The sequence below is a fragment of the Micropterus dolomieu genome, linkage group LG07, assembly GCF_021292245.1.
Source record: "Micropterus dolomieu isolate WLL.071019.BEF.003 ecotype Adirondacks linkage group LG07, ASM2129224v1, whole genome shotgun sequence".
In the NCBI taxonomy this organism is placed as follows: Eukaryota; Metazoa; Chordata; class Actinopteri; order Centrarchiformes; family Centrarchidae; genus Micropterus; species Micropterus dolomieu.
This window is the reverse complement of record NC_060156.1, coordinates 18,131,047-18,158,828: the sequence shown is the minus strand read 5'-3', so window position 1 is coordinate 18,158,828 and position 27,782 is coordinate 18,131,047. Positions and strand designations below refer to the sequence as shown.

Genomic DNA, 27,782 nt, shown 5'->3' with positions numbered 1-27,782 from the left:
CATTCTTTCAGAGCCAAAGCCAACACCTGTCTGATTCCAACACCAACAATCTGGCCGATCACTTCAATCATATCTGCTTGTCGTCACTAAATATTACTGCTCCTCTAAAGGTTAGGCCTACGTCTAAAGCTAGTAAGCAACCCTGGATAAATGACAGCGTTCGCAGCCTAAAAAGGGAATGCAGGAAAGCAGAGCGCACTCTGCTCTGGTTAAGAGAAGAAGCAGTTCCAGTAACATCAAAGGCCACAAGTAGGGCTGGACGATTAATCAAGAAGTTAAACTTGGAATAAATGTGGTCTGAGCTCATTAGAAATCCTATTTGGCAGAACGCCACAGACTATACTACAATCTATGTTGAAGAAATGCTAAGATAATGTGCCAACATGTCTACTGCTCCCTCAGCTCTGTGCCACAACATGAAGCCAGGAGATTGGGTACTATCAGGGGACAACAACCACTGGAATGAAAAGGGGGACAGGAATAAATGACCACAGACCCGTCACCCTGACCTCTGTGGTTATGAAGTCTTTTGAGCACCTTGTGTTGTCCCACCTTAAATCCATAACAGACCCGGGCTGGGGGTTATTACGGTCACCATTGTTATCTTAAGCATACACCATTTTAAACTGCGTGAGTTAGCCTAGCGGTTAGCTGGTGTGTCATCTAACAAGTTACTTGTGGTTTACGTATGCTAAACCAGGTGTGTTCACTGTGTCCGCATCTTCTTACGTAAAACCGGATTTAAACTTCTTCCTCACTGTTAATTTAATTAACTGCATCTCAGACCTGTTGAATTTCAGCGTCATGTGCAGTGAGGTAGGGTGGGCTACATTTCTGGGGAAGCCAAGTGAGAAAAGATGTCTTTATAGCCTTATTCCCAACTACCAGTATTTATTTATCAAGTGAGCATCACATCAACATGTTGTTGTTATATTTCTAATTTCTTCTGTATTAACGGAGACTAAAGAGGTTTGCAGGCTACATTCACAACACACAGTTTTCCTTCAGTGGCTTTGTGTTTGCATCTGTTTGGGCTGCTCATTAATGCAGCTGAATAGCCAGCTGATGTCCACATGTTCAGCTCTCTGCCTCCTATTCAAGCTGATCACCTGAAGAGAGGTGAAAATGCGCATCAGTCGCCTTCCCTGCTGGAAAAACCAGCATGGACGAGCATAATTCCCATGCTGGTCTATGCTGGTTAGATGCTGGTTTAGCTGGTGGACCAGCATTGTCTTGCTGGTGAAGCTGTTCCACCAGCAAGGTCTCATAAATTATGCTGGTCCACCACCTTAGTCTCGCTGGATTACCATTTTAGCTCATTACTTTGTACATATTTTTGCAGCCAGTACTTGGTACATAGTCCTTGTAGGTAGAAATAAGCAAAGTAGTAACTAGTAACTAAGTATAGGTGAAATACAAGACAATGAAATAGAAATAAGGCTAGCAATGCCAAGTTATTTAAAGGGAGTACATTATATAATGTTAAAAATTGGCATGCTCCACAACACATTTTCATACAAATTAATTAATTACAATAAATAAAAAATTAAAACTGAACACTAACATCTGTTTGGAATAAGTTTTATCACGATATATTTGAAAATTATATTCACATCATAGGAATTACTTGATAGCATCGCTACCATGGCAATATATACAGTACATTTATTATTCACATATTCCCTTGCTACTTAACATGTGAGATGAATACACGTCTCCTTCAGCATCTATATTTTCTAGGCTTTGTGGCAATATGGCCTGTAATAGTCAACAAACATTGTACAGCAGTATAAAAAATAAAAAAGATTAACAGGGTTCCTATAAGCATTCTTTGATGTAATTTGGAGGATATTCAATCAAAAAGTACATTGCAGTAAGTTTGTTTATCACTGTCAGTTACAGTGTCAGTTTCAACTCTTAAGGCCCCAGTAAACTGAGCGTGATGTTCAGCGTAAAGCACTGAATTGTGGGAGGAGTCATTTTGGATATACCTGGTTCGCTTGTCTCTGTCCCTGATTCAAATGAATGGGTTGTGCAAATCAGGCTCCTGCAAAGCTTAATGAATCTGGTATGTTGGAGCAGGGAAAACGTGAAAACTGAATGAATCAAATTCAGAAACTAATGTAACTAATATATCCTTTAACACACACCCACGTGTATATATATATATATATATATATATATATATATATATATATATATATATATATATATATATATATATATATACAAAAAAAATAACAGTAAACAAGAATTCACAAATATTCAGGTACATATCTGCCGCTACTTTAATGTCCCTCACAGGTCACTACTTGGATAACAATTTGTAGCTGTGTGTGCATGTCAAAGATGCCACAGGCTAGTAATTAAAACAATTTACAACTGCCAATAAAACTGACAGCAGAGTAAATTAAGTTCATGACACATTCCTGACCTGCAACCATTAAACTTGTGCACATGTCAGTCATTTCCCGCAGGTACACACCGGTGTGGGTAAGGTGCGAGGACACTGTAGGGAGAAATGGTTCAATCTGCGAGGGCACGTAGGCTGCAAGGTTGTGCGGCGGCAGCAGCAGGAGCAGTGTTGCCAGTAACAAACTCATAAATAAGGTGATCCATCTGGGCGCTGCCATCCGTGAGCCCCCTGCTCGGTAGGAGCCACTCTCGTGGGGGACTGAGATCTTGTCCACTTCTCTGAGCCGCAGTGAGTCCCACTTTTTAACATCGAAATTGCGCACAAGGGGACCGACGTCCATGTCTTTCCGAGAAGGCAGTGGGGTCTCCTTAAGGACTTTAAACTTCTCCCGAAACTCCTGCATCTGCTGCAGAAAGCACAGGGGGTCGGAGACGCTCCTGAAAGTCTCGGCGATGCTGAGCGCCCGTCTCTGCTCCTCCATCGCTGCGCTCAGCTTTGTGATCTCCGGGTCGTATGCTTGCATCACCACTAGCTTCAGTGTTTCGAAATCGGAGAGGATCTCGTTCTTTTTGCATTCAATGGAACTGGTGAGTTTGTCGAAATAGTCGGTTACCTTTTCTGCATCCTTGGTCACCGACTGAAGCGCCCTTTTCTTACTGGCTTGTAGTGTCTCCAGGCAGGACAGGATATCTGCGCTCTGCCAGTTCTCCACCCCGCGAAGCAGCTCTTCAAACGCCTCCTTCTCTCGTTCATATGCCTCCTCCAAGGAGCAGAATTTATGCCCTTTGTGGTCATCTATTGTAGCGCAAAACCCACAAATGAGTTTTAAGTCTGTGGCGCAAAATATGTTTAGAGGTTGGCCGCAGTGTTGTTTACAAACAGACATCTTAGGCATAACCCTTATTTTGCTGTACTTCTCCACTATTCCGCGTAGAGAATAGTTGATCTGCAGACTGTTTGCGCCGTTGTGAGGGGTCTCTTTGCGGCATGTGGGACATTTGAAAGGTGTTCTGAAAGCTGGACCTCGGTTCCCTTCCAAGAGTCCCTCCAAGCATTTCTTGCAAAAGCTGTGTGAGCACAGCAAAACCCGCGGGTCCTCGAAGAGACCGCAGCAGATTGGGCAAGTAAGTTCCTCCTCTAGCTGCTCCATGGTGTCCTGTAAAGACATTATCCAGGCGTCAAATCGATGCTTAATTAAAAAAAACAACAACAACAAAAAAAAACCAATAAATCAGCACTTAAGAAAATAGTACTATACGCACCCACACTCAGGTACGCTGCCCCGTGAGGCAGCACAGGCAACACATTACACACGAATATGTTGTAGCATCGCAAAGGATACAGATTTTGCAGTCATGTTCCAGCTGTGTGTGGAGTATTCCCATCGTGAAAGTGAAACTGACTTGCATCGCTGTGCCCGCGTAAAAGGTTGGCACGGGCTCTGCCAAGGGCTCCGTTTGGCCATCTACCGTTAAGTAACATCCTGTTCTTTGGGGTTTTTCTGTAAACTACTGTAACAAACTTAAAACAGCGTCGCAAAACCAGGCTGGAAATAAGTCAAAATCGTTTATGACTTAATAGATACAAACTAAAACAGCGAACAATTTTCTCCTAGCTTTGTATTACAGATATAGCAGAACAGTGGTTAGCTAGTTGAGCCCTAAATTACCGCCGCCTAACCAATCCAATGCGACAAATTATCGACAAGTAGGGTACGCGTTATCTTTGCTCCTGTTGGCAAGGTACTGAAATGGGGCTGTGACAGATTTTGCAAGCGCATAGTAACATGCAACTACTGGACCAAAAGAATCACTCACCAGCTGCTGAGACGCACAGTGCAACGCAATCATGGCGCTTGTTGCTGTGCAGACTTCGCCCTTTCCGGGTAAAGAGTTAACCATTTGAGTGGCGCACAGAAAATTCAAATACACTGATTCGTCTGTATTTGCGCATACCTAAACCAAGGTGTGTATTATAACGCAACCAACACGAAAGCTACTGGCACTCTTGAGGTTTTTTTGGCCGCTTAATTGTGAGTATTGGGATGTTTACGTCTTGTCCCTGCTGGGTAACTTGCAGAGGATCCCTGACAGTCGATTGGGGGAGGGGCTGTTGCTATGCAAAACATTACAGCGTGAAAAACTGTCAGCTAGGTTTGAGTCCCAGCTTGGCATCACAGGGTTTTACACGGCCCCATTTCAGTCGCTTGTCTGGGTATTTGTCAGTATAAGCATCTGTAAACAGTTAACACGACAACATGTGGAAGTGAAGGCGCCCAGCTGCATCATATAAAAAGTACAATTCAGTGCTGTGTCGCACTTAGCAGAAAAGGGCCACATTATCTTGACACCGTGAGCGAGCAGAAACTGAGGAAGACTGACTTTATCATATATCAGCAACAACTTGTAGGTTTTCTGTTACTGCCAGCTGCGTTCAGCCGCTCAGGGTGTTTTTCAGTTACGAATGGGTATAACCGAATCAGCATTTGTCCACTAAACATTTGATATATTTTGTAACACTCACTTTATGTACACTTGTGGTTATGTAACATCGATATCCAATAGTTACTTGGTCACGTGTGGAAAATCTGACCTTGATTTTCTTCCCTTGTTTCCATGCCATCAGGAGCAACTGCCTATCTTAGGCCCTGTGATTGGATACAGTTGGGTAGCAGGGGCTTATGTATCGCCGACCTCTGCCGCCGTGTGTCGCTGTTGTGTCCGGGGAGCCTGATGTTGTGACACCTTCAGCCCTCTTTGGTTTGATGTGTTTGTTTCCGGATGTAACTTAAAATTAGCTAGAATTGAGGCAAGAATGGCTGCGATGTTTACGTGTTGTTTAGGCTGCTGCGGAGATGGCGGGTCGGGACATATTCCTCTCAAAGAAATGCCCACTGTTCAGTTAGACACGCACCATATGGGTAAGTAAGTTTGTCTCTAATTCTGACAGTTGATGTTGACTAGCTGGCTGTGACATGATTCTTGGCTACTTCCGCCGTTACCATTAGCTAGCTAACCGATAGCTGCTCGCATTTTTGTTAACTTACCTATGCAATTAAATGTGTTTTTGGTATCATGTAGGGGTTGCAGCTGTGTGTTCCACCATTCCCACATAATATACATAGTACACATTTTACCACTTTGTTAAACACAGTGCGACGTGACAGGGCGACTCGTGACATTTGAGCGTTTCGCTCCTGCAACTGAACTCAGGACTCAAGTGACAGCAATCAGGATAAACATTTTCCATTTCTTCCACTTACTAGGCTTTAAAGATCCCCTCTACACATGTTTTAAGACACACAAAAGCACCATTATACTATAAAAGTACTATAATAAATGGTGTGTCTTTGTAGTTCAGTTACCTCAATCTATTTATAATCTATTTTGCCTGATTGAAACATTCAAAATGTCAGATTATGCAAATCTCATTTGAAATTTGTAACTACTGGACACAAGATGAGTTCTACTTCACTGAAACATGTCTATTTTCAGTGAATGTGCACTGGATGATTGAATACTGGACCACAACTGGTTTCCAAATTAGTTGTGATGTCAGAAAATCCTGCTCATATGTACATGTCTTAAACTGAGATTTAAGGTAAGCATAGGAACTTCACAATATAGTAGATTCGTTTTAGAACAGTCTGCTAGTTTCAAACATCTTTTGCACTGTTGAGGTCAAACGTCCAAGTGAAGTAGCAATGAACAAGCTTTTCCCCCCCAAGCTATCAGACTTTTAAATTCATTCATCCTTAGCACTGCTCCATTGACTATATACTGAACAAAATTATAAACATAACTTTTTGTTGCCCCCATTCATCAAAACTTTCTCTATGTTCACAAAAGGCCTAATTCTCTCATATTGTTCACAAATCTGTCATTTGTCTGTTAGTGAGCACTTCTCCTTCGCTGAGATAATCCATCCACCTCACAGATGTGGCGTATCAAGATGCTGATCAGACACTATGGTTATTGCACAGGTGTGCCTTAGGCTGGCCACAATAAAGGGCCACTCGAAAATGTGCAGTGTCACTGTATTGGGGGGCGGGTCCGGAAACCAGTCAGTATCTGGTGTGACCACCATTTGCCTCACACAGTTCAACACATATCCTTCGCATAGAGTTGACCAGGTTGTTGATTGTGGCCTGAGGAATGTTGGTCCACTCCTCTTCAATGGCTGTGCGAAGTTGCAGCCAGGTCGAGACCCCGATGAGGAAGACGAGCATGCAGATGAGCTTCCCTGAGACGGTTCTTGACAGTTTGTGCAGAAATTCTTTGGTTATGCAAACCAATTGTTGAAGCAGCTGTCTGGGTGGCTGGTCTCAGACAATGTTGGAGGTGAAGATGCTGGATGTGGATATGGAGGTCCTGGACTGGTGTGGTTACACGTGGTCTGCGGTTGTGAGGCCGGTTGGATGTACTGCCAAATTGTCTTAAACGCCTTTGGAGACGGCTTATGGTAGAGAAATGAACATTCAATTGAACAGGCAACATCTCTGGTGGACATTCCTGCAGTCAGCATGCCAATTTCACGCTCCCTCAAAACTTGCTACATCTGTGGCATTGTGCTGTGTGATGGAACTGTACATTTTCATGTGGCCTTTTGTTGTGGCCAGCCTAAGGCTCACCTGTGCAATACCCATGCTGTCTGATCAGCATCTTGATATGCCGCACCTGTGAGGTGGATGGATTACCCTGGCAAAGGAGAAGTGCTCACTAACACAGATTTTGACAGATTTGTGAACAATATTTGAGAGAAATAGGCCTTTTGTGTACATAGATAAAGTCTTAGATCTGTGTTGCATTTATAATTTTGTTCGGTGTAGTTTATTTCTGTTTACTATTATGATTTCTTTTATGTTATTGTCTGCTACGTAGCAGAAGGGAGTTACAAACTCAGTTTAACTTTACAAACCGTTGTAAAGTTAAACTTGTAACATAACACATTTTTGAGTTGAGGGGGACCTGTATCATTGACCTCAGTTGTATTTAATTAATCTTTACTTTTTGACTTGGTTTCATCAGGGAAATACAACTGAAGCTTTACCTTGATATAATAAAGTGTTTATTGTTAGCATTAAAATAAAACATGACTTAAAGTTTTAAAGTATAAATTATTGTCCTGTTGAATAACCGTTGACTGAATCCCGTCCTTCTACACTGAGGAATATCCGGATTTTCGAATAACACCTGAACAGAATTCAAATCAAGTTGATTAATCAAGCCATCAAAAAGTAATCGGCAACAGCTTTGAGAATCTATTCATCATTTGTCAACTTTCTCTGTTTCCATTTTCTCAGATGTGAGGATTCATCTGACCTATGTGATTGCAAATGGAATATCTTTGGATTGTTGGTTAGAGAAAACAAGTCCTTTTGATGTTGTCGTCTTGGGCTCTGGGAAATAGTGATGGGCGATGTCACTATTTTCTGACATTTTATAGACTAAACAATGTTAATCAACAAAAAGAATCAGCTGATTGAGCATTTAAATAGTTGCTAAATTGGTTTTATTAATCATTATGTGTTTTTACTAAAAGATGTATTCTTGTTTTTGTTTTGCAGGCACAGATGTTGTCATTGTAAAGAGCGGCCGCAGGATATGTGGCACTGGAGGCTGTCTGGCCAACGCTCCTCTGCACCAGAACAAAAGTTATTTTGAGTTTAAGATCCAGTCCACTGGTAAGCTCTTGGCTTCTAGCTCCTGCCTTCTTTTCTTGCCAGATTAGAATTTTCTGGTGCATTCCTAGTGGTTGTTATTGATACTGACATGCTGCAGCTTTTAGCATCTACACCGTCTTGTGACTGCATGCTCACTGGTGAAATTCTGTTCCGTTACAGACAGTATTTGAAAGCACAAGACATGTTCTTTCTTACGTATATGACCTTATGCAGAACTAACATGAAGTTTCTCCACACTAACCACTGACTGTACTTGCATTCAGTTGCAAATGTTGTTATGCATACACATTTTTTAATTCAGTTGGCCTTTTAATAAAGATACGTTTTAGTCTCTGTGGTTTAAACCATGTTCTAAAAAAGCAGATACTCAGTGTTGTGCTTTGTGTTTAGGTGTGTGGGGAATAGGTGTGGCTACACAGAAAGTGAATCTCAATCAAGTGCCTTTGGGCAGAGACACAAACAGCCTTGTCCTGAGGCATGATGGGTCTGTGTACCACAATAATGAAGAGAAGAATCGTCTACCCGCAAACAGCCTTCCTCAGGAGGGTGACATTGTGGTAATAATGTGAATTTAAGTTTGATGACCTAATCTTTTGAATGATTAAGTGTTTGCTCGTAAAGCTAAAAATGAAGAACCCTTCTCTCTGAATCTGCATCTTGTCAAATAAGTAAGGACTGGCAAACATAAATTAACACTTAACATTATTAATGAACTGGTATCATATGGGCAAGCCCAGTCAGTTTCTGTTTCAAAAGTAAAAGATTGTGATATCTGACATGGATGCTCAAACGATTTCCTCTTGGATGAGGCTGCGAGACCCACAATAGAGCATTTTTTCCAAAACACCTGGTTGACATCTATAGTCACATTGTATTGCTTGGTCTAATATGGGAGTTTGCCACATGTGCACCAATTTGCTAATGGATTCTGTTTATAAATCGTAACAGATTATTTTTTTATTATACTGAGACAACATGCACATGCAGACCTCTGTGTATCACTGTCAACTAACATGTCATTATCTGCACAACGTGGTGTTTGACACATTGTACGTGACATAATTGACAACCCTTGCTTTAGGCTTGTCATGCTCATTTTATGACACTATATGGTCCTGCTGAAGCTGAGACCAAAACAGCTTAAAGTTACTCCTACTGGGAACTTGGAACTTGGTGACTTTGGCGACCCCTTAAGTCCTTTATTGGTAGTACTGTACTTAAATGAGCTTTACTAGAGGAACCCCACCACAATCAGTTGGCAGAGCAAGACATGTGCAGATGAACTTGTTGTACTGCAAACTAAGTAAAGTAATAGAAATTTGTTTAAAATATATTTTTCTGATGACACAAGTATTTTCATCAGGAGCCAAACGCTTTCTCATTTGTATTTAGTTATAGCTTTTCCTTTGCTGGTACCTTTTTTTTGTTAAGGAAATATGACATGTTTGCAGTTTATGTAGTCAATGACCAGAAAAAAAAGAAACACTGACTTTGTTCAACTCTGACTTATTTTCAGTATATAGGCCTTCAGTGATGGTTTTTGATCCAAGTTACTTCCATGCATTTCAGTGCAATTGTAACTCTTAGACAAAGGAGTTTGCCACGAAGGTCAGTCTTAGCACTGATTTTCTGTTTACTTGTAAGTGCATATACAGTACTTTAACTTACCTGCTCAATCCATATACCAACGATGTGCAGATGACAAATCCTTGAAACCTTAAAAAAAAATAGGTTGGTGCATTTTTGATCTACCAGAAAATGTTTAGTTATGTTTTCATGTCCCATTATGTGTCGGACACATTTTTGCTTGGATGGAAGTATCCTTGACCATAGTTATGTGGTGAATACCGTGGGATACAAACCTTTACGCAGCGTGTTTTAGGAGATACAGGCGTAGTAGGGGAGAATTCTTATCTTTGAATAGGTTACAGTCACACACTTTGAATAGCCAGGATACACACATGAAGGGTGTTTTTGATAATTATACCAGGGTTAAATGAGTGATCATACTGAGGTGTAAAAAAAAAAGTGATTAATTCCATTTTTGTTCCTCAGGGCATCACATATGACCATGTGGAGCTGAATTTATATCTGAATGGAAAGAACATGCATTGTCCTGCCTCAGGGATCCGAGGCACTGTATACCCTGTTGTTTATGGTAAGTTTATTTGCCGACTTAATATGCTGATAGTTTACCATGGTTTGATAATGTTTTAATATTTTGTGTGTTCTATTTGAAACAATATAAACATTATTGACTGCTGAAGCATTTTCTCAGAAATGGCATAATGACCGTTACAATTTTATTCCACTAGAGGGCTGTATTTATACATATGTACATAAGTGCTCAATTCGGGCTGTTTTATTTAAAATGTTTTTTTTTTATTTGCATATTAGACCACAAATACATTCCACACATCCAAAAATGATTTATGTGTACTAATCAAAACAAAGCCTTCAGTAAGAAGAATCACAGAAGATTTCAAACATACAGGTCTTCTTCTGGTCAAAGTCTACAGCAGATGATTTTATTGACAGGGGTTTTATCTCTAGTCAGTAAAATCAACTGGCAATTTTATTTTGAAAAGAAGACATGTGGTCTGTTGGTACTTGGCAGAAGTTTTGCTTGTTTCTGTCCTACAGCAACAGAAAACTGTAAATAGTGACTAATTTGTTTGAGCTTTCTTGTTCAAACATCCTTTGTTTTAAAGCACTGCATCATCCTGGGTGACTTCATAAATATCACCTCAAGCTTTTTTGAGAGATTCATCTTCAGTTGTGCTGTATATGAACGGTAATATCATTAATGTGTAAAGGTCAAGACCTTATTTTGGCTGTTAAGGTTGTCACTTCACTATTTTCTAATAAGCATTTACATAAACTCAACTTCTCTGTAGCAATAGGGACATGCCCCTCTCTCACTTTTCCCACAAACTCTGTGTTTATCCTGTATGTTTTTAAATTAAACTGAGACTCCCAATACAGTAACAATGATGCCATAAAATATTGATTTTCCTATCATCACTCTTTGTGTTAGGTCTATAATTAGATTGAATAAGAACTACAAGCTTTAATTTAGCTGGTAGTAGAAAAGATTTCGCCGAATTAGTTCCATGAGCTGCAGTGACATGGTAAGTAGGGCTGGGCAATGTGGCCAAAAATGTTATCACCATAAAAATTTTGATATCGATAATCACAATAAATATGAAATCAATATTTCTTTCAAGTTTAAAGGCTGAATTTTACTCCTGAATGAAAGATAAACAAACCAGACAGTTAAATAAACCATTCTTTATGGTCAGAACATGACAAATGCTTGATGCCAAACTTTGGCTCACTTCACATATCTGAGGACATTCAAAAAATTATAATGATACAATCTTTTTTCAACAAATATGCATGAGTAATATCAGAAATCTTTTTTCAGTTCTTTTTCCTCAACAAAATACATATCTTAATAGAAAAATTAAATGCTGATTCTTTAGTGGTTCAAAAGAATTAAATTTGTGTGTGTATATATACAGTATAGAGAGGAAAATGATTGATAAAGCCCTAAAACATAGTTTTGTTATTCCTCTTTTGCAACAATTTACAACAATGTCTGCTTTGTTTTATCTACACCTCATAGCTCAACTGTTCAGTAGATGCTTCAGATTTTGCATTGGAGAACCACTTTCTGTTTTGAAATGGCATTTTAGAAAGGTGTGGAATTACAGTAGCTTATGGGTCTGTGAATGACTTGATTTGGAGAGGAGTGGTTAAAAAGGAGACCTACAAACATCACCTCTGCTCTTGCCACACCTCAAGTAGATGATGTAAACAAAACAAGGACACTGTTAAGTTACTGTGCCAGTTGGTGTGTGGGAGTGTTTGGCCTGGAAGTGATGCTACTTCTCTAGCTGAGAACCAATTTATAAGATTGGTTAATCACCATTACTAACTGTGTATCCGAGGCCAAAGTTGAGTTACTAACATACCCAAAGATTTAAGTATTAACAAGCTTACAAAATGTAACATTGTATACTGAGGGATTGTGTTCAAATAGTTGCTGTTACAAGACATTTGACTTCATGTCAGCAGAACAAATAACCCTGCAGAATAAACAAAGTGTATTTGTTACGATTACTCATGAGCAAGAGACAACATTATTTAATTTTAATTTTACCAGAAGAATCCACACCAACACATTACACAAATATAATCAACAGAATGTTTAATGTGTCTCATTTTTTCATACATTTGAAACCTTGTGGTACGTTTGATATTCATTTACCAATCAACCCTGACTATAGACGTATGACATAGCCAAGCGTCGACCATTTGATGTAATGGAGCAACCAAACTAACATGCATCTTTGGTTTAAATGTTTGACTTAATGTACATGCAGGAATATATGTGTGTGTGTGTGTGTATGTTGCATGAATATGATTCATGTGGTGGCATAAACAAACAAAAGTGCTCTGGCTATTTTGCTAACCTGAAGCTTGTTTATTTCAGTTGCCAGTATTCTTAATTATTGATAAAAATGAAATCCAATTTTTCTGGGATGGGTGGGCATTACTGCTTTTGCCTTCTGAAGGGGGGCGTCACAGAAAAAGTTTAAGAACCACTGGGCTACAGAGATTCCCCAGCCGACAAACCATGTTCTCCAGACTTAAGGGAACATGCTTGTTTGGTACAAACACCCAGGACAAATCGCATGATCATTTTGAAATATTTTTAGTGAAAATGAAAAAAATAGGATACCATAAATTGTGACCATAATTTGTTGTTTTAGTCCTGGTAAACATGTAAAAAGTCTTTAAGCTTGTGCTTGTGTCTTTCCCTTCTCTCGTTCCAGTGGATGACAGTGCCATCTTAGACTGCCAGTTTAGTGACTTCTATCACACAGCTCCACCAGGATTTGAGAAGATCCTCTTTGAACAACAAATCTTCTAAAGGAGCACTTCAGCCTCAGCCCCGGTTCACGTTATCATCCTCCTTTATATCTCATAGCAACCTCTGTGACACTACAGCTTGACCTTGATTGGATAAACTCGTTATATGTGGCTTTTTGTTTGTTCCCCCTGATTACACTCTCTCCTGCTGCTCTGGATTGACGTTGGGAGTATCCTTGAATGAAGTGGGGATACTACAGTCTGTGCTGATGCAGAACTATCAAATCATTGCCTTGTGTCAGTGATTGTCACCCTGTATTAACTGAAACACTTTCAGTTGCTGCTTACATTCTCAATCTGTGTGTAAATGCCGTGGACAGTGGATGTAATGGTAAAATGTTCGGGATTTTTCGGGATCAGAAGCCATGTTTTATTTACGTTGCTTTATACTTATATTTTTGAATATGTAATCTCTGAAACGCCAACACTGACATCTCAGCATACACCCTATATTTATTCGTATTTATTTGAGTCACATATCATTAATATGTTTCTTTGGTATGACAAAACATAGTTTCTTTGACCAGCATGAGTTTGTGGACTATTAAAGGATCAGCTGTCAATACTGACACATCAGTTGACAATGTCCCATGCACTTTTATGTTGCCTTCTTTAATAAAAAAAAATAATTTAAAAGTGGGTACATTGCAACACATTTTAATTCAGATGCTAATACGTATTAAATACGCCAATAAAGTAGTGCACATGTTAGGGGAGACAGTTTCAGAGGTATGGTGGGGCGCTGGTGAAATGTATATTAAATGGCAGACACTAAAAAATAATTTATATATATATATATATATATATATAAATTAAGATTGATTTCTAAATCACTTCCATGATTAGTTATCCCACACTTTTCTCATCTTGAAATCTTTCTCTGTGTATTTGTTCTAAGTATTAGAAGATAACAGAACTGGTTCTGGCTGGTTAAAAATGTCAATCTGTTGTTTTGTATTGGCATTGCATATCTGCTGCTGAAGTGTGACAGTTCAATATTTCAAATTCTTGCCTCCGTTTGCACTAATGATGTTATTGTACAAGCAAATCCAAATATCGTTGATTCATTAAACTTTCTTGAGGCATACTATGGTCAGAGTCCCATTTTGTTTTTAGGTAGCACATTTCTTATAACCTTTACTGTTAACCAAGTGCGTCACTTTGTGTTGAAAAGTGGTGGGGACAGTTAAGGGCTTAGATTAGGGGTGAGATGAAACGCTTAGTCCATGAGATGTGATAATGCACAATATTGGGCTCACGAGAACAAGACAAGATGCTATTTAGAAAAAGTATTCACTGATGAATTGGGGTCATGGGAGTCCTACCCCAGAAGATTTTGAGCATTAAACTCTTAATTTCCTGCATTCTGGAGACATTTTCTGCATCAATTTATGGTGGAAATGTATTTATTTATATGAAGCTTCATGTGTGAAGAATTCATGTGGTCTAAAAAAATAAGAATATAAAAATATTATCGAATAAAATGTGGTAATCAGCAGCTTGTTTTTTTAGCCTAAGTTCTTCTAGATTTACATTGCATTTCATGCTTTCCTATTGTGCAAGTAAACCCATCACATTTTTGTTGCAAGTTAATATTCAGAGAACATTTAGCAAATGCTTTCAAAAAGTGGTGAGAACAAAATCAGCCATTTCAAAAAGTGGTGGGGACATGTCTCCAGTGTAAATGTAAATGCTGCACAGTTTCACGTTTGAATATGTATTGCGTGTGGCCAGTACGTCCAAGGTGAATTTATTATTACTGCGACGAGGAAGCCGTGGAAAGCAGGACAACCCATGCAGGAGGTATGCATTAACTCCTCCCCTCGCTCTGCGATCTGTTACGTCCTCCTCCCCCTCTCCGGAGCCAGCAGCAGCCGCACAGGAGCTGCCGTGCCTCTTCTTTCACGGAGGAGATCCCGAAAGCCGGAGTAATAGCTAAACCCCATACAGCCATGGCAGAAAACGCCGGCTTGGAAAACCACCGCATCAAGAGCTTTAAAAATAAGGGACGTGATGTCGAGGTGAGGTGACATATAAATGCGAGTGTAAAAAACACGAATCGAGTTCGTTTTACGTAGAAAACGACAGTCTTTGGGCCTCGTTTTGGAGCCTGGCCCCGGCTGCAGCTGCCAGCCAGCTAGCTAATGTAATGTTAAGCTAGCATGAAGAGTTCGCCATCAAAAGTGCTTATTGGCCTATCTTGATAGCGGCAATTATCCCATGTGATTAAGACACTTTGATGATTGTTATCCAGTTAACATCAGTGGCCTACCAATAATTAGTAGTTAGTCTTTGTAAGCAACATAACAGATGGACCGTGGGTCTTGGGAGAATTAAGGGCAGGTCGCTGTCACTGCCAGCTAACGTTAACTAGCTAGTTGGATGGACACCGGTCGCGAGCGAGGCTGGGCCTGGCCGGCACCATAATCTTGACATTTGCCATGTTTTACAGCCAGCTGAGCTCAAGTAACACAAATACTAACTTGCGAGCGTCACATACATTTGTTATTATTAGTAAAACATCGGGTTGGATTGAATACCATGGTCGGTCCACATCCACCCTAACCAAACAGTGCCCCTCCTTGTTAGCTTGCTAACGTTGTCAAGCAAATAGCTAGCTTATATGGCGAGCCAGCTAAACTGAGCTGCTAGCTAACTTTAAGCCACTGAACAGTTAGCGAAATGGTAATGATGCGATGACCTTAATTTTACGGTCTCCTTTTAAGTGGAAAAACTGCAAATACATTGCCAACTAACCATTTAAGTTCATGAATTTACTGTTTGATTAGAATCCCTCAGTGAGAAATAGGCAGGTTAGACTTGGATAATATTGTGCTAACGTTAGCAATAACGTTGCTATTAATTATAACTTTGTCTAACGTTGTAATGATGTCTCTCATATGTCTTAATGGTTATACTTCCCCCTTTTTTCGAAATAGACATTGCTATATTAATGTAAATGTGAGAGATAATTGTGGTTGCTTTTCTGGTATGTCATATTCTAGAAAGCACCACCGGTATACTATGTACCCTTCTAAAACGCTCGGCATCACAGTTTCATTCAACTAACGGGTCTAATTATAAATCTCTGTGACAGCATTTGTCTGTAATGCTCGTTGACATGATGACCAAACCATTTGGCAAAGATTGTGTTCACACAAGCTTAGATGACGCTAACAGTGTTTGACCAAAGGAAGGCGTCAAAGTAACGATCTAAACGGTCTCGTTTAAGGTACATACGTTATACATATATAATGTACCACAATGCAACTCTCACGAGCCTAGGGGTTTATCAACAAAGGTATGTCTGAAAATGGCCTTCAAAATCCAGCAGGGATTATAGCATCAGTTGCCTAAAAGCTCAGATTGATGCCTCTTAGGTGATTGTTTTGAAACTTCTAGTCAGTGTGACCAGCACATGGCTACTATGACAGACAGGCTTTGCCAAGTGCATTCCTGATGCTATTTCAGGCATCTTGGAGGTCTGAACTGGGTCCCCCTTAAGAACCTCTGCATGAATTTGAGTTTTCCTAAATGGGTGACTCAGACTAACAGCAGGAACACATGCCAGTTTGGGCTTTATTTATTTAGGTCAGACATAACAGATTGCTCTTAATTTCTGACATCATTAGGAACAGATTTTAATTGCAAAGCAGTAAAGTCTCACATGCTGCAGGGCATAAGGTCCTTCTTTGTTTCCCTGGATATCATATAGAAGGTGCTTAAGTTTAGATTGGTTAAGCATTTTTTTTTTCTCTGAAATGTCATATCTTTGTTTCCCTGTCAAATTGCAGGTTTCATAAAGTTTTAGTCTTTGTAGCATATATTCTCTGTTTTAGGAACACTTTGTATTTTGGGTACATCAACCAACAGAATTGCAAAACTTAAGTGGACTGGACTGTAGTCATTCCTCTTGACAGTCAGGCTGGACTATCATATTTTGATGTTCTGCTGTTGGTGAAGGGACATTTTTGTTTGGGTCAATGTATTGGCGTTATTGTTGTTGTGCAGTGGTTGGGAGACACCTCTCTGCTCCGCAGCCTCCTGAGTTATGACTGTCCCAAATTATGTAAGAGGCTATTTAGGAAGGCAACATGAACCTCTTCAAACAGTCACAAGATCCTAGACTATCTCAAACTGTTCAGGATGAACTAGAAACCCAACAGACACACAAATACAGCAATTAGTTTATCTGTCTTTCCTTGCTTGTGCTGTTTTTGAGTTCAGACGTTCAAAATGTGTTGATGGTTTCTGTTATAAGGATTTAGGCACAGATTTATGCTTAAGTCATCCACTTTCCCCATGTTGTTAAAGTTTTGTCATTTTAGGAAGCTTAAGTAGGAATTGTTTATTAATGAGATATGTAACCTAATGGAAAACACAGAATTTGATATATTTTACTCATTGTACTCTGTGATTTATTAGGTCATTTATCCATGTAAAATGCTGCAATATATATATATTTTTCAACTGCAGGAAATGTGTAAATGAATTTCTGAAATGTCAAAAAAACTAAACAAATGTTTCCTCATTTCTCACTGTCTATCTTTTTGTTTCTTTGTTACAGACTATGAGAAGACATCGAAATGAGGTGACGGTTGAGCTGAGAAAGGTGAGAAAAGATGCACCATCTGTCTACACACATACACCAGGCCTCAGTCAAAGTATTATAAATTAATCTCAGATTGCGGAACAGTGCAGTTGAACTCGTTGAGAAAATTGAGCATTTACGGAATTCTTTTCAAGGAAATTAAACATTTTCTGTCTAGCCTTCTAGATTGGATCACGATAGGACATTCAGATTAATTCTTTATCTGTCAATGGTTTGTAATTTATACTTGACAGCCACCACACGTCCAAACTGCCTGTCTGTAGATATCTCACTTGTAAAACTAAAATGGCATTGTTATATAGTAGCCAAAATGAAGAGTTGGTATAGCCATATTTGCTAGAGAACAAGCAACATCTAATGCTGTTACCAAACAATGGTCTGTTTCAGGTAATTCCACCAAGCTCTCAGAGATTTGCAGACCCAAGACTGAATTTGCTGCAGCTTTTTTGAAAAATTGTGATGCCATTTGCAAATGTGTATTCTGCAGTAAAATGGGGCATTTATTAAAATTGCTTGTCACAGGGAAAACATTTTATTGTTTAAAGAATTTACACATTTTACACATAAATAGTACAATTAGCACAAACAGGCTACAAGGTATTCTACTCTGCATGTATTAAACACTGTATGTTGCAGAATGATGTTGCACTGCAACAAAAGTTGGGCCAGGATCCCTGTTTGTTTGCCAGACTACGGTGTTAGTTGTTTGTTTATTTGCTGCCCTCCCACTGTTCCAACACTGTGATGGAGTTGAAAAGAAAGAGGAGCTACCATTTTGTTTTTCGTGTAGTGCTATTGTCTGGCTTGATTATTGGCCTAAAACATGAACAAAGGGGACATATACTTTAAATATGCATCGGACAATGTGCAGCACATGCAAATAACGTATTTCTTATTATTTTGGTCCTTTACTCTGCTCCATGGGCTTAAAATGAAACAAGGATTATAAGATTAAAATGCCAACTTTCATCTTTAATTTGAGGATGTTTACATCAAATCAACGGTGTAGGAATTGTTGTCATAATTTAGTTTTAAGTGCATATTCTTTGGAATCACTGATTGCCCAAGTCAATGACCTATAACATGCGATCCTCAGCAAATGAAATCTATGCTCCGTTGGATTGATGTTTAGCTCAGGGGGCTTTGTATATACATTTTGGATTATTGTACAGCTTCTGCTTTGTGACGGCATTGTCGTAGAGATTTGATGTGAACAGAAATGACATATGCGTTCATCCTGCTGCCGTCAGCAGTGACCTCATCAGCAAACAGTGGACAGGAGCTGGTTCCACTGGCAGCACCATGGTTTCACAAATGATGCAGTACACCTTGAATCACCGTTTTCTACACACACAATTCTTCTACTCTGCTATGGTGGACGTTTGTGGCATTTGTTACATTATACTTTATAGAAACCCGTTTCACAACTACAGTAACAGTAACTTGGCTTTTCTATTCTATACATGGGGTTTTGTATCTTGTGATGAATCCTCTGAGGTTATGTTGGAGTCATTTTCTGTTTATTGCACTTTGATACAACTGTGCCTACATCCTGCAGAGGGCTCCTAATCTGTAGGTCGTTGTGTTTTTACCTTTCCAAGTATTCTTCTTCTTCTCTGGGTCATTTGCAATTGCTGAACTATGACCTGTTAAAACATAAACATTGTTTTTGTTGCAGGGGATGTTTTTCAGGAATACAGTCTTTCTACTTATGCTTTAGGGCTGCACGATTATTTTGATCTATATTGAGATCACAATTATTTATCACGATTATTCATCGATTTTAGGATCGATATTTTTATTGCATTTTCCTCCTCGAAGCAAAATATAAATAACATTTTACTCAAAGTCCACAGAATCGGGCTATAGCTGCAACACGGTTTTGTCCCAACCTCTGCCACCGCCATGAAAAAGTACTTCTTAAACAATGCAAAAAATCATCGTTAACTGCAGCCCTAATTTTGTTGATTTGGAAATCCGTGCTTTTGTGCTTCTTCTATGATTGAAGTATGCAATGTCTGTTTTAACTGTTTTTTTTTTTTTGTTGTTGTTGTTGATTTATGATCGGGAGTATAAACAGGCTGTCTGACGTGAAGCGAAAGCTCCACACAAGCACGGCACATTAACGTTCGGCCGTTTCATGTTTATTTAATGGCCACGTATGAGTGAGAAAACAGCTGAAAGTAACATTACAATCTGTGACTGTCTGTACAGTCTGTGAATCATTTCAGTTGTTTTCTTTTCCCCACAATGATGCAGAAATACATTTTCCTGTGATTATCATACTGCATTACTCAATATTGAAATAAATCCATATCAGAAACATTTAAAGTTTTAAGGAAAGTAGGCTAATTAATGTCTGTTGTTATTATCACAACACATCAGTGACGTGGAAATTGGATTAATTTTAAGATATGCTGCTATTGTCATTATTCTAATGTGCTTCATCAGGATGATTGAATGAAATACTGATTTATTGATTAGACACGTTTTTGATATTGGATAAATTGGTATGTTAATTGAGCAATAGGCAACTTTTTTTTTCTCGTTAGATTAATTGAACTGAAAAATAATCGTTATGTACACCTAGTATTCTTTGCGGAGCCGAGAGCTGCTTCTGGCACGCGCTGTGTTTGATGGACTCCCAAGTATTGACTGGAAGGGTCACGACCAGCTCCGGGCAGTGGCGGCGCAGCGGACAGATGGACTTGTGGACTTCGCTATCTACTCTGGACTGTAGTGGCTACATCGCAGTATTTAATGTCTTCTTACATCTGTTTACAAATGTCTAATTAAGGATGGGGGATCGTTAATTTTTATTGATATTGATACCCTTATTGAGGCTGCTTAATGATCCGATTCTTTATCGATACTTTACTCTTATTTAGTGATGGTTATTTGGTAAGACCAGACCCAACGGGCATGAGGCAGGCCTGCACAGTATGAGGAAAATATTCAATGTGCGATAACGTATATTGAGATGACATATCACTTGCGATAAATAAATATATTGAAGTGTACATATCAACTGCCTGATTGTTTTTAATTTAATATTTTAAATACAGCTAAATGTTCTTTCTAGAGCAGCAACATTAATGTCGAGTTAAAGATTTAGTTATCGAGTTTAGTTATAGAGTTACTTTGCTGTTTTACAACAGCAAAGTAACTCGATAACTAAATCTGACATCACAAGTAGTGAGTGAGGTTTAGAAAGAATAACATCAGTCTGTATCAGTCCCTCCTCCTCTCTCGCTGGCTGCAGGTAATGTTACCAGGTAGAAGGAGGAGCGGCTGGTTTGTCTCAGCGAGCAGCTATCTGTCTGGACTACAGACCAGTCTGTTCTCCAGACAGATAGCTTTCTATCTAGCTTGTTTTTAACATTTGGCTAATGCCAAGCTAGCATTAGCTGTGCTTGTATAAAACAGGATGAGGTACTGAGGACAGAGATGATTAAATTAACCATTTCTGCGTTAACGTTTCCTTACAGACAGGTGTCTTGATAAAGTATTGTCTTTTTACTTGCGAAGCTTATATTGCACGTACTTACAGTAACGAGCGTAGCTGTCATCAACTAACGTTACAGTAGTTTGGAGCTAACTTGACCCTCACCGTATTACATCGCGACGGCGCAGCCTCTCGCTCTGGTGTGTGTGTGGGAGCCGACAGACAGCAGGCAGACTGCAGCCTGATGATTTTCTTATCCATTGTGTTGCAAAATAAAACCGCATTGACCCTCGAGTCCTTAACGTTACATCATAGGACCCGCAAGTCTCGATAGCAGTATTGATAAGCTCAAACCTTTATTGATTTTCGTGTTCTGAGAAATTCTGGAACCGGGTCTCGATCCCCATCCCTACGTCTGATACACTGATTTGACGAATTACTTCACATCGCTCTTCCTTGGGTGACATATTGTAAACAATGCAATTTAGTGATTAGTACTTACAGTGGTAGTTTATGATGGATATCTCTTGGCTTCTATTAACAACTTCAAACTAAAATCCAGAAGTCTAAGATTGCTTTTTAGATCGTGATTGCTATTAAATAGATTGCAATATTATTTTTTTGGCCACATCGCCCACCCATATGTGAAATCAATTTTGTCATGCACCTTTTAACTTGCTAATGGGTCTGTGATTGTTTTCATTTTCACACACAGTTGATTTGAGTTTGTAACAGATGATAGTCAGATCTTAGCTGCATTAAGAGTTCTGTGTTTTTTGTCAATTGCTTTTTTTCTTAATGAAGGACTTTATGTGTTAATATACCTGATAACTTTAAGTACATTACTAATGCAATCAGTGTGGCTCATCCATCGTGGTTAAAACACTAGAAAGTACAACGAGGTGTTCCTGTAAAAGCATGAATATCCACAGTACATTTAAAGGTGCAAGATATGTGGAACATTCAAATACAGTGAACTAACATTAAGAGAATGTGAAGAAGTAATAGTTCTCACATTGTGTCAAAGACTTCTAAGTATTGTAGACTTATCTACTCAAGTTAGCTTGCTAACCAGCTGGCCTATCTCGTAATACCACTTTGTTACATAAGCCCTCTTAGCTTTTTTTAGTCTATTAAAAAGACAAAACAAAGGGAAAAATTCTTACTCCTATTTTCCTAATAAAACAGAAAAATACAACCGTACACCTTCTGAATGCAATTTTTTTTCTTTCACCGAACCAATTGCCTTGTTAACTCATTGTGAAACACACTTCTCACACTTCTTTGAAACTTGACAGAAACAAAATAAAACTCACCAAAACTGCCTTGCTTAGTCTTTCCACTGTTCCATCAGTCACCAACTCTGGTTTTGTTGAAATAAACCCTTAATTCACCGAATTAGATGTTAAAATATTCTGGCTTTACACTCTGTTGCCGCCTCGCTGATGCCCGATCTTCCTCTCGCTCCTCTCTAGCTAGCTAACGGCAGCTACAATTAGCAGCAGTTAGTAGTTACTCAGTTGATATGCTGCCCCCTATTGTTTGGACTATGAATTAGACAGGTGGCCAAATTCTTGCAATTCTTACACCTTATGAACTCTCGTATTAGTAGGGTTCATCTATGGCCTTACTGATATATTTTGCCCACATGAATCTTCTAGGCATTAGTTGAGTTGTTTCTTCTTAGTTTCTTGGAATAGGAAAGGCATATGTAGGTAGCGAAAGAGGAAGGTGCCCTCTGGTTCTAGTAACCGGGTGCCAGACAACATGATGGAAATTGAAATGTACCTTTGCCAAGTCTTTGCTCTGTAAAAGTGTGTTTTGTGACAGCTCAATATGGCACAAAATTGATGCTGTCAAGAAATTCACAGCATGTAAGAATCATATTTGGAATAGATCACTTGCAAAGGCATAGCTTGAAATGAACTGGAAAATCTAATAAAGAAAACTGAAGGGACACACTAGCACTGTGCTGCCAGAGGTAGTCAGAGAATATTGATAAACAGGCATGATGAGCAGCACAGCCATCAGCAGACATTTGGAAAACGCTGGCATGACCAGGGGTTTTAAAAAGTACAGCGTCACTGCTGTGGAGTGCTGAGATGGTCTCAAGTCTAGCACATTCCATTTAGCTGGATCAGAGCAGCAAGAAGCACTGCACTAGCTGATTAGTCATCAGTGACGCACATTAGCGTGATGCACAGGAATGTAGGGCAAGGGAATCTCCTCCTACTACTGACTCATATGCCCTGTAAATTGATGGGATGTGTCTTTCAGTTTGTTTGTATGTACATGTGTGCCTCTATTTCCTCTGTGAATGCATGTGTGCTTGCAGAGTGTGTTGAGGGTTAAGGTTAAGTGTCCTCAAACGATGAGGGAATGTTTGCTTTGTGGTCTTGCCTTCAGGCAGGTTTCTCTGGCTTACCCACTTTAACATGTAGGCCATAATCCTGAAAGTAAAAGTTTGGGGAAGAGAAGATTCACTGTTACTTTAAGGATTCATGAATGCATTAATGAACACTTTCATCTCCTCCCCTCATTGCTCCTCTGTCTTTTCTCCTCTTGTCAGAACAAACGAGACGAACATCTACTGAAGAAAAGAAATGTCCCGCAGGAGGAGAGTCTGGAAGACTCTGATGTCGACTCAGACTTCAAAGGAGTAAGTGTGGGCGTGCGGGTATGTGCTTGAGTGAGAGAGATGTCGTGAGACTGGACTGTCTGGATAGCTGGTCAGAAGGGTTAAAATCAAGTGGGCATCGTATTTAATGTGGTCCCAAATCATTTTAAACTGTGTGTGATACACACAGGAAACCTCATCAGTATAAAATGTGTCTTTGGGGAAGGTTTTGTCTCTACTGGGATTTCCTCCCAAATAAAAGCACTGTGCAAAATGAAGTATCAATGTGCTGTCATGGTATGATTTTTCTGTTAGTAATATCTATTAGGGTTGATCCACCCAAATTAGAAAAATATTTTGTCCTTAGTTGAGAATGAAAGGTCATTCTTGATCTTAGATAGATCCACAAGGTTTATTTAGTGACTGTTCTGGAGCTTTCAGTCATATCATTCTTCCTCAGCAGATGAGTTTTGTCAGTCATGGGATTGTAGATGTTCAAATGTACTAGATTTACTACTTTCATTTAATCCTGTTTCTGAAGCGCTCAAACGAATGAAAATTTGAACATCTACAACTCCATGACAACTGGGTAAACTCTATTTGGTGATGTTGGTGTTTTGAGGCTTCTTAACAGCTACTAGATGGCTGGCTGGGTGAGATTATTTTGTCTTATTTTTACCTAGTTGTCTAACCATGCGGATTTCAGTTTTGTAATATCTGCTGCTGAAACGTCTGCCACCAGTCCAATACAAGGAAGGTGAATATAATGTAGATTTCCTCCTCACAGCAATTAAAAATTATTATTCAACTTGGGTTGGAGGTGCTTTTTGGATGAGGATTCATATAGACCCAACAATCACAAGAACACTCCAAGGCACTCTCTTTTTAACAATTAAAATGCCATCAATGGGAATCTTCAACTTGCAAACCACACACCATATCCAAGTGGAAGATTCCTGTTGGTGGAGTCCCACTATAAAAGGGCCTGTTTGTTCTATGAGATCTGTTTGACTTCCTGACAAAGGCTTGATGCAAGCGAAACGTGTCAGTTTGTTTTAAAGTCTAAAGTGACCACGCCATGATAATAAATGCATTTTAATTAATAAAAGGCAAGTGCCTTGGAGTTTGCTTGTGAATTTAATGGAAAATTATGTTATGTTATCAGTGGGGCTTTCTAGAAAAAAATTCAATTAATTCTATTAATTTCTCAGGATAATAATCCAAATCCCTGTTTTTTACTGAAAAAAATGCTATGAATGATTATCCTGAGAATACAATCTACCACCAGAAATATCACAAACCAATAATTTAAGCAGATAAGCAGATTGTTTTGTTTTTTTACTGTAGAGTATTAACAAATGTACCATGGTTAGTAAAATCTGTGGTTTGCAAATCCAGAACTGACTACTATGTTCTTTCAGCGTGCCTTCTAGTTTCTCCACATAAATTAATGTGTTGCATGTGGACAGACTGTAATATACTGCTGCAGTATGCTGTCCAAAATTGATTTAGCTCCAAAGTCATTGACTTCTGATGACATTAATTTAATGAAATGATGAGGAATGGCCCGCAGAGTAAGCCGATCTGTGTTTTTTAATCACAAATTGAAATTGCAATCTCAATTTGTGGCCCACAGCAGCATTAGTTAGAATGGAAATGTAGAGTTCCTATCAAATACTGTTTATCCAACGTTATTGTTACCTCCTCCATTAGTTCTCTGTCTTACACACAGACTGTGTCATGGGAGCTGTGATTGAAAGCTAATGCTATCATTGTTTGTTAAAAATGTTGAGGTTTTCCCATTGTGGAGCCAGTGCAGTAGTGGAGACACGTGTATCTTAAAATCCATCCTTTCTATCTAAAATGTCACTTAAAGAAGGTGGCCTGGTAGTGGGGTGGGACTTCCACGCTGTACTCTGACAGCCCTATTGGATCTTCAGAGTCACAAGACACTTTAGGAAAAGAGAGGGTGCAGCTCATTGTAATTTCTTTCACCAGTTTCAGTCGAAAGCCACCAAGCATTTTACATATTTTGTTAGTGATGTTCATGCTACTAAGATGGGCAAGCTGTCAAAGTCTTAATATAGTTGTGTGAACTATTTTAGCACATTTACATAAATTAAACCCATGATGTGAAGTGGTTGTAATAAAGGGCAAGTTTTTTTAGTTGTTTGTTCTGCAAAAGTATTTAGAACATCCATATGTCAACCTCACATCAGTTCATGTTTTTTCATAACGGGAATCCATCCCACACTGTGCATACTACTAAGTAATATCTGAGCAGCATTAGATACAAAATGTTTGTTCAACTATTGCACCTTAATAACATAAGGTAAATGAGATGGATTTGGGCGTCTGCCTTTTGATAAGAGACTGCTTTACATTTCATGCTTTACATACCTCTTTACATTTCTCTTTCTGCAGCAAAATGTTACACTTGATACCATCTTACAAGTAAGTGTTCACATTGTTCAAGCCTTCCATTGCCTTTCCCAAATGTACCAGCAATAGCTCCTAAACAGTTAGCTAATAATGCTGTGCTAACATTTAATACGGCTTTCACTCCTTGTCACTACAGAACGCTACCAGTGATAATGCAGTTATCCAGCTCAGTGCTGTACAGGCAGCCAGGTGAGTGACTGACAGAACAACAGTCAAACAGACAATAGCTGCTTTTTGTAAATGAAGTGTTTGAGATTTTTCCTCCCTCCTCCTTTGTCAGAAAACTGCTCTCGAGTGACAGAAACCCTCCAATCGATGACTTGATAAAGTCTGGGATCCTGCCCATTTTAGTCAAATGCCTGGAAAGGGACGACAAGTAAGTCTGCTTCCAAAACCATTCGTGTTTGCCTTCGGTCTTATTTTTTCTGTGACTCAGTTGAACGGAGTGTTCTAGTTGTTAAGACTGCAGACTGCTGTGATGGATTACTGATGCTGCTACGTCAAGTCTCTGCCGTGTGTGCTTTGTGCGCATGAGAGTGTGTGTATCCAACTGTCCACACGTGAGTGTGGAGGCGCGCAGGCCAGTTGGCCGGTCCTCCCAGTCCAGGCCAAGCCAAATATAACAGCATTCCTGTCTCTCGGAGGTCCCCAATTCCCAGGACCTTGTGTTCACTGAAGGGGGGGATAATGAATAGTTGGGGTGGAAGAACTTGTTAGGAAGAAGCTCTAAGGATTATACCATGGCAACAACAACAGATAATGTCACGTTAACAAGAAGCACCAGCATATATTGGACATTTGTTATTTTCGAATCTTAAATTTAAATCAAATCAGCAGAAAATGTAACTTTTCCATCCAGAGGCAACCACAGTGGCTGTTTACGTCTCAATTGGTACGAACTCCTGATCATGGTCGGTCACCTGATGAAATATTAAATGGGGTAGACAGACATACCACCCTTTGATTTACTAGCATTTGGCTGGTGGGTGGTGTGAGGATCACTTGCAACTGTTCTAATATTTTGTGTTGCATCATTTAAAAAAAAAAAAAAATGATAATCTTTTCATGGTAGCTTTGCTGTTTGAGCCCTAGTTCACCAAACAGCATGATATCTACAACACTGATCTGTGTTCGGATGGATTATCCACCACACAGACTGTGTTTTCACTAAGTTTTCACATTGTGAAACTTGTTTTTGATTTATATTTTTTTATTTACAAAAAAATGCCCAAATGAGCAACAAGCTTTCAGTTAAAATTGGTTTGAGGTACATTCCTTCAAAAGGCCTCTTTTAGCGCTGGGAGGCCAAAAATAGATGAGTGAATTAGGTGCTCTGTGAAAAATATAAAAATTTACCTTGAAAGACATTTAATGGCAGCTGGGAATTCACATCAATATTTGTCATTATTATCCCATTCTCTTCTGTCCCACTCTTCTGTAGAAACTAAATAAGCCTTCTTTTATATCTTTAATATCTTTAATTTGTTGTCTAACTGGTTTGGTTTTCTTTGTCCTCCAGCCCCTCTCTTCAGTTTGAGGCAGCTTGGGCTCTGACCAATATTGCCTCAGGGACATCAGCACAGACTCAGGCTGTGGTTAAATCCAGTAAGTTGACCCCACATTCTGTCT

General features: G+C 39.3%; 3 protein-coding genes across 6 annotated transcripts in view; 2 read left to right on the top strand and 1 right to left on the bottom strand.

Moving 5' to 3' along the window:
- Window positions 1–2,254: 2,254 nt before the first annotated feature.
- On the bottom strand, window positions 2,255–5,267 carry LOC123973404 (tripartite motif-containing 13-like). Of its 3 annotated transcripts, none has more exons than XM_046053388.1 (2): window positions 5,009–5,267; window positions 2,255–3,572 (listed from the first exon to the last, which is right to left on the bottom strand). In XM_046053388.1, exons 1-2 carry the CDS (start codon window positions 5,036–5,038, stop codon window positions 2,367–2,369), a joined length of 1,236 nt encoding a protein of 411 aa, XP_045909344.1. In that variant the 5' UTR covers window positions 5,039–5,267; the 3' UTR covers window positions 2,255–2,366. The 3 variants fall into 3 exon arrangements, with proteins under 3 accessions (XP_045909344.1, XP_045909343.1, XP_045909346.1); XM_046053387.1 differs by lacking the exon at window positions 5,009–5,267 and adding an exon at window positions 4,234–4,516; XM_046053390.1 differs by lacking the exon at window positions 5,009–5,267 and adding an exon at window positions 3,679–4,204.
- spryd7b (SPRY domain containing 7b) lies at window positions 5,042–14,124 on the top strand. 2 transcript variants are annotated; one of them, XM_046053392.1, is made up of 5 exons: window positions 5,042–5,336; window positions 7,983–8,099; window positions 8,490–8,656; window positions 10,155–10,257; window positions 12,941–14,124. In XM_046053392.1, exons 1-5 carry the CDS (start codon window positions 5,231–5,233, stop codon window positions 13,036–13,038), a joined length of 591 nt encoding a protein of 196 aa, XP_045909348.1. In that variant the 5' UTR covers window positions 5,042–5,230; the 3' UTR covers window positions 13,039–14,124. The 2 variants fall into 2 exon arrangements, with proteins under 2 accessions (XP_045909348.1, XP_045909349.1); XM_046053393.1 differs by lacking the exon at window positions 5,042–5,336 and adding an exon at window positions 7,737–7,773.
- A 696-nt stretch (window positions 14,125–14,820) lies between these two features.
- Window positions 14,821–27,782, top strand: part of kpna3 (karyopherin alpha 3 (importin alpha 4)) — a 23,484-nt gene continuing 10,522 nt past the window's right edge. The window contains exons 1-7 of the mRNA XM_046053688.1: window positions 14,821–15,058; window positions 17,605–17,649; window positions 23,664–23,753; window positions 26,136–26,165; window positions 26,290–26,342; window positions 26,434–26,529; window positions 27,673–27,758. Coding sequence (XP_045909644.1) covers window positions 14,990–15,058; window positions 17,605–17,649; window positions 23,664–23,753; window positions 26,136–26,165; window positions 26,290–26,342; window positions 26,434–26,529; window positions 27,673–27,758 — 469 coding nt within the window. The 5' untranslated portion in view covers window positions 14,821–14,989. The remainder of the gene's footprint in view (window positions 15,059–17,604; window positions 17,650–23,663; window positions 23,754–26,135; window positions 26,166–26,289; window positions 26,343–26,433; window positions 26,530–27,672; window positions 27,759–27,782) is intronic.

What these genes read in the sequence shown, in the direction of transcription:
- spryd7b (XM_046053392.1), top strand. Translation starts at nt 5,231, where the DNA reads ATGGCTGCGATGTTTACGTGTTGTTTAGGCTGCTGCGGAGATGGCGGG. An exon ending in CTCAGGAGGGTGACATTGTG is followed by an intron (nt 8,657 to 10,154) that starts GTAATAATGTGA and finishes TTTGTTCCTCAG; the next exon opens with GGCATCACATATGACCATGT. An exon ending in TGTATACCCTGTTGTTTATG is followed by an intron (nt 10,258 to 12,940) that starts GTAAGTTTATTT and finishes CTCTCGTTCCAG; the next exon opens with TGGATGACAGTGCCATCTTA.
- LOC123973404 (XM_046053387.1), bottom strand. Translation starts at nt 4,317, where the DNA reads ATGGTTAACTCTTTACCCGGAAAGGGCGAAGTCTGCACAGCAACAAGC. An exon ending in ACTGTGCGTCTCAGCAGCTG is followed by an intron (nt 3,573 to 4,233) that starts GTGAGTGATTCT and finishes ATGTCTTTACAG; the next exon opens with GACACCATGGAGCAGCTAGA.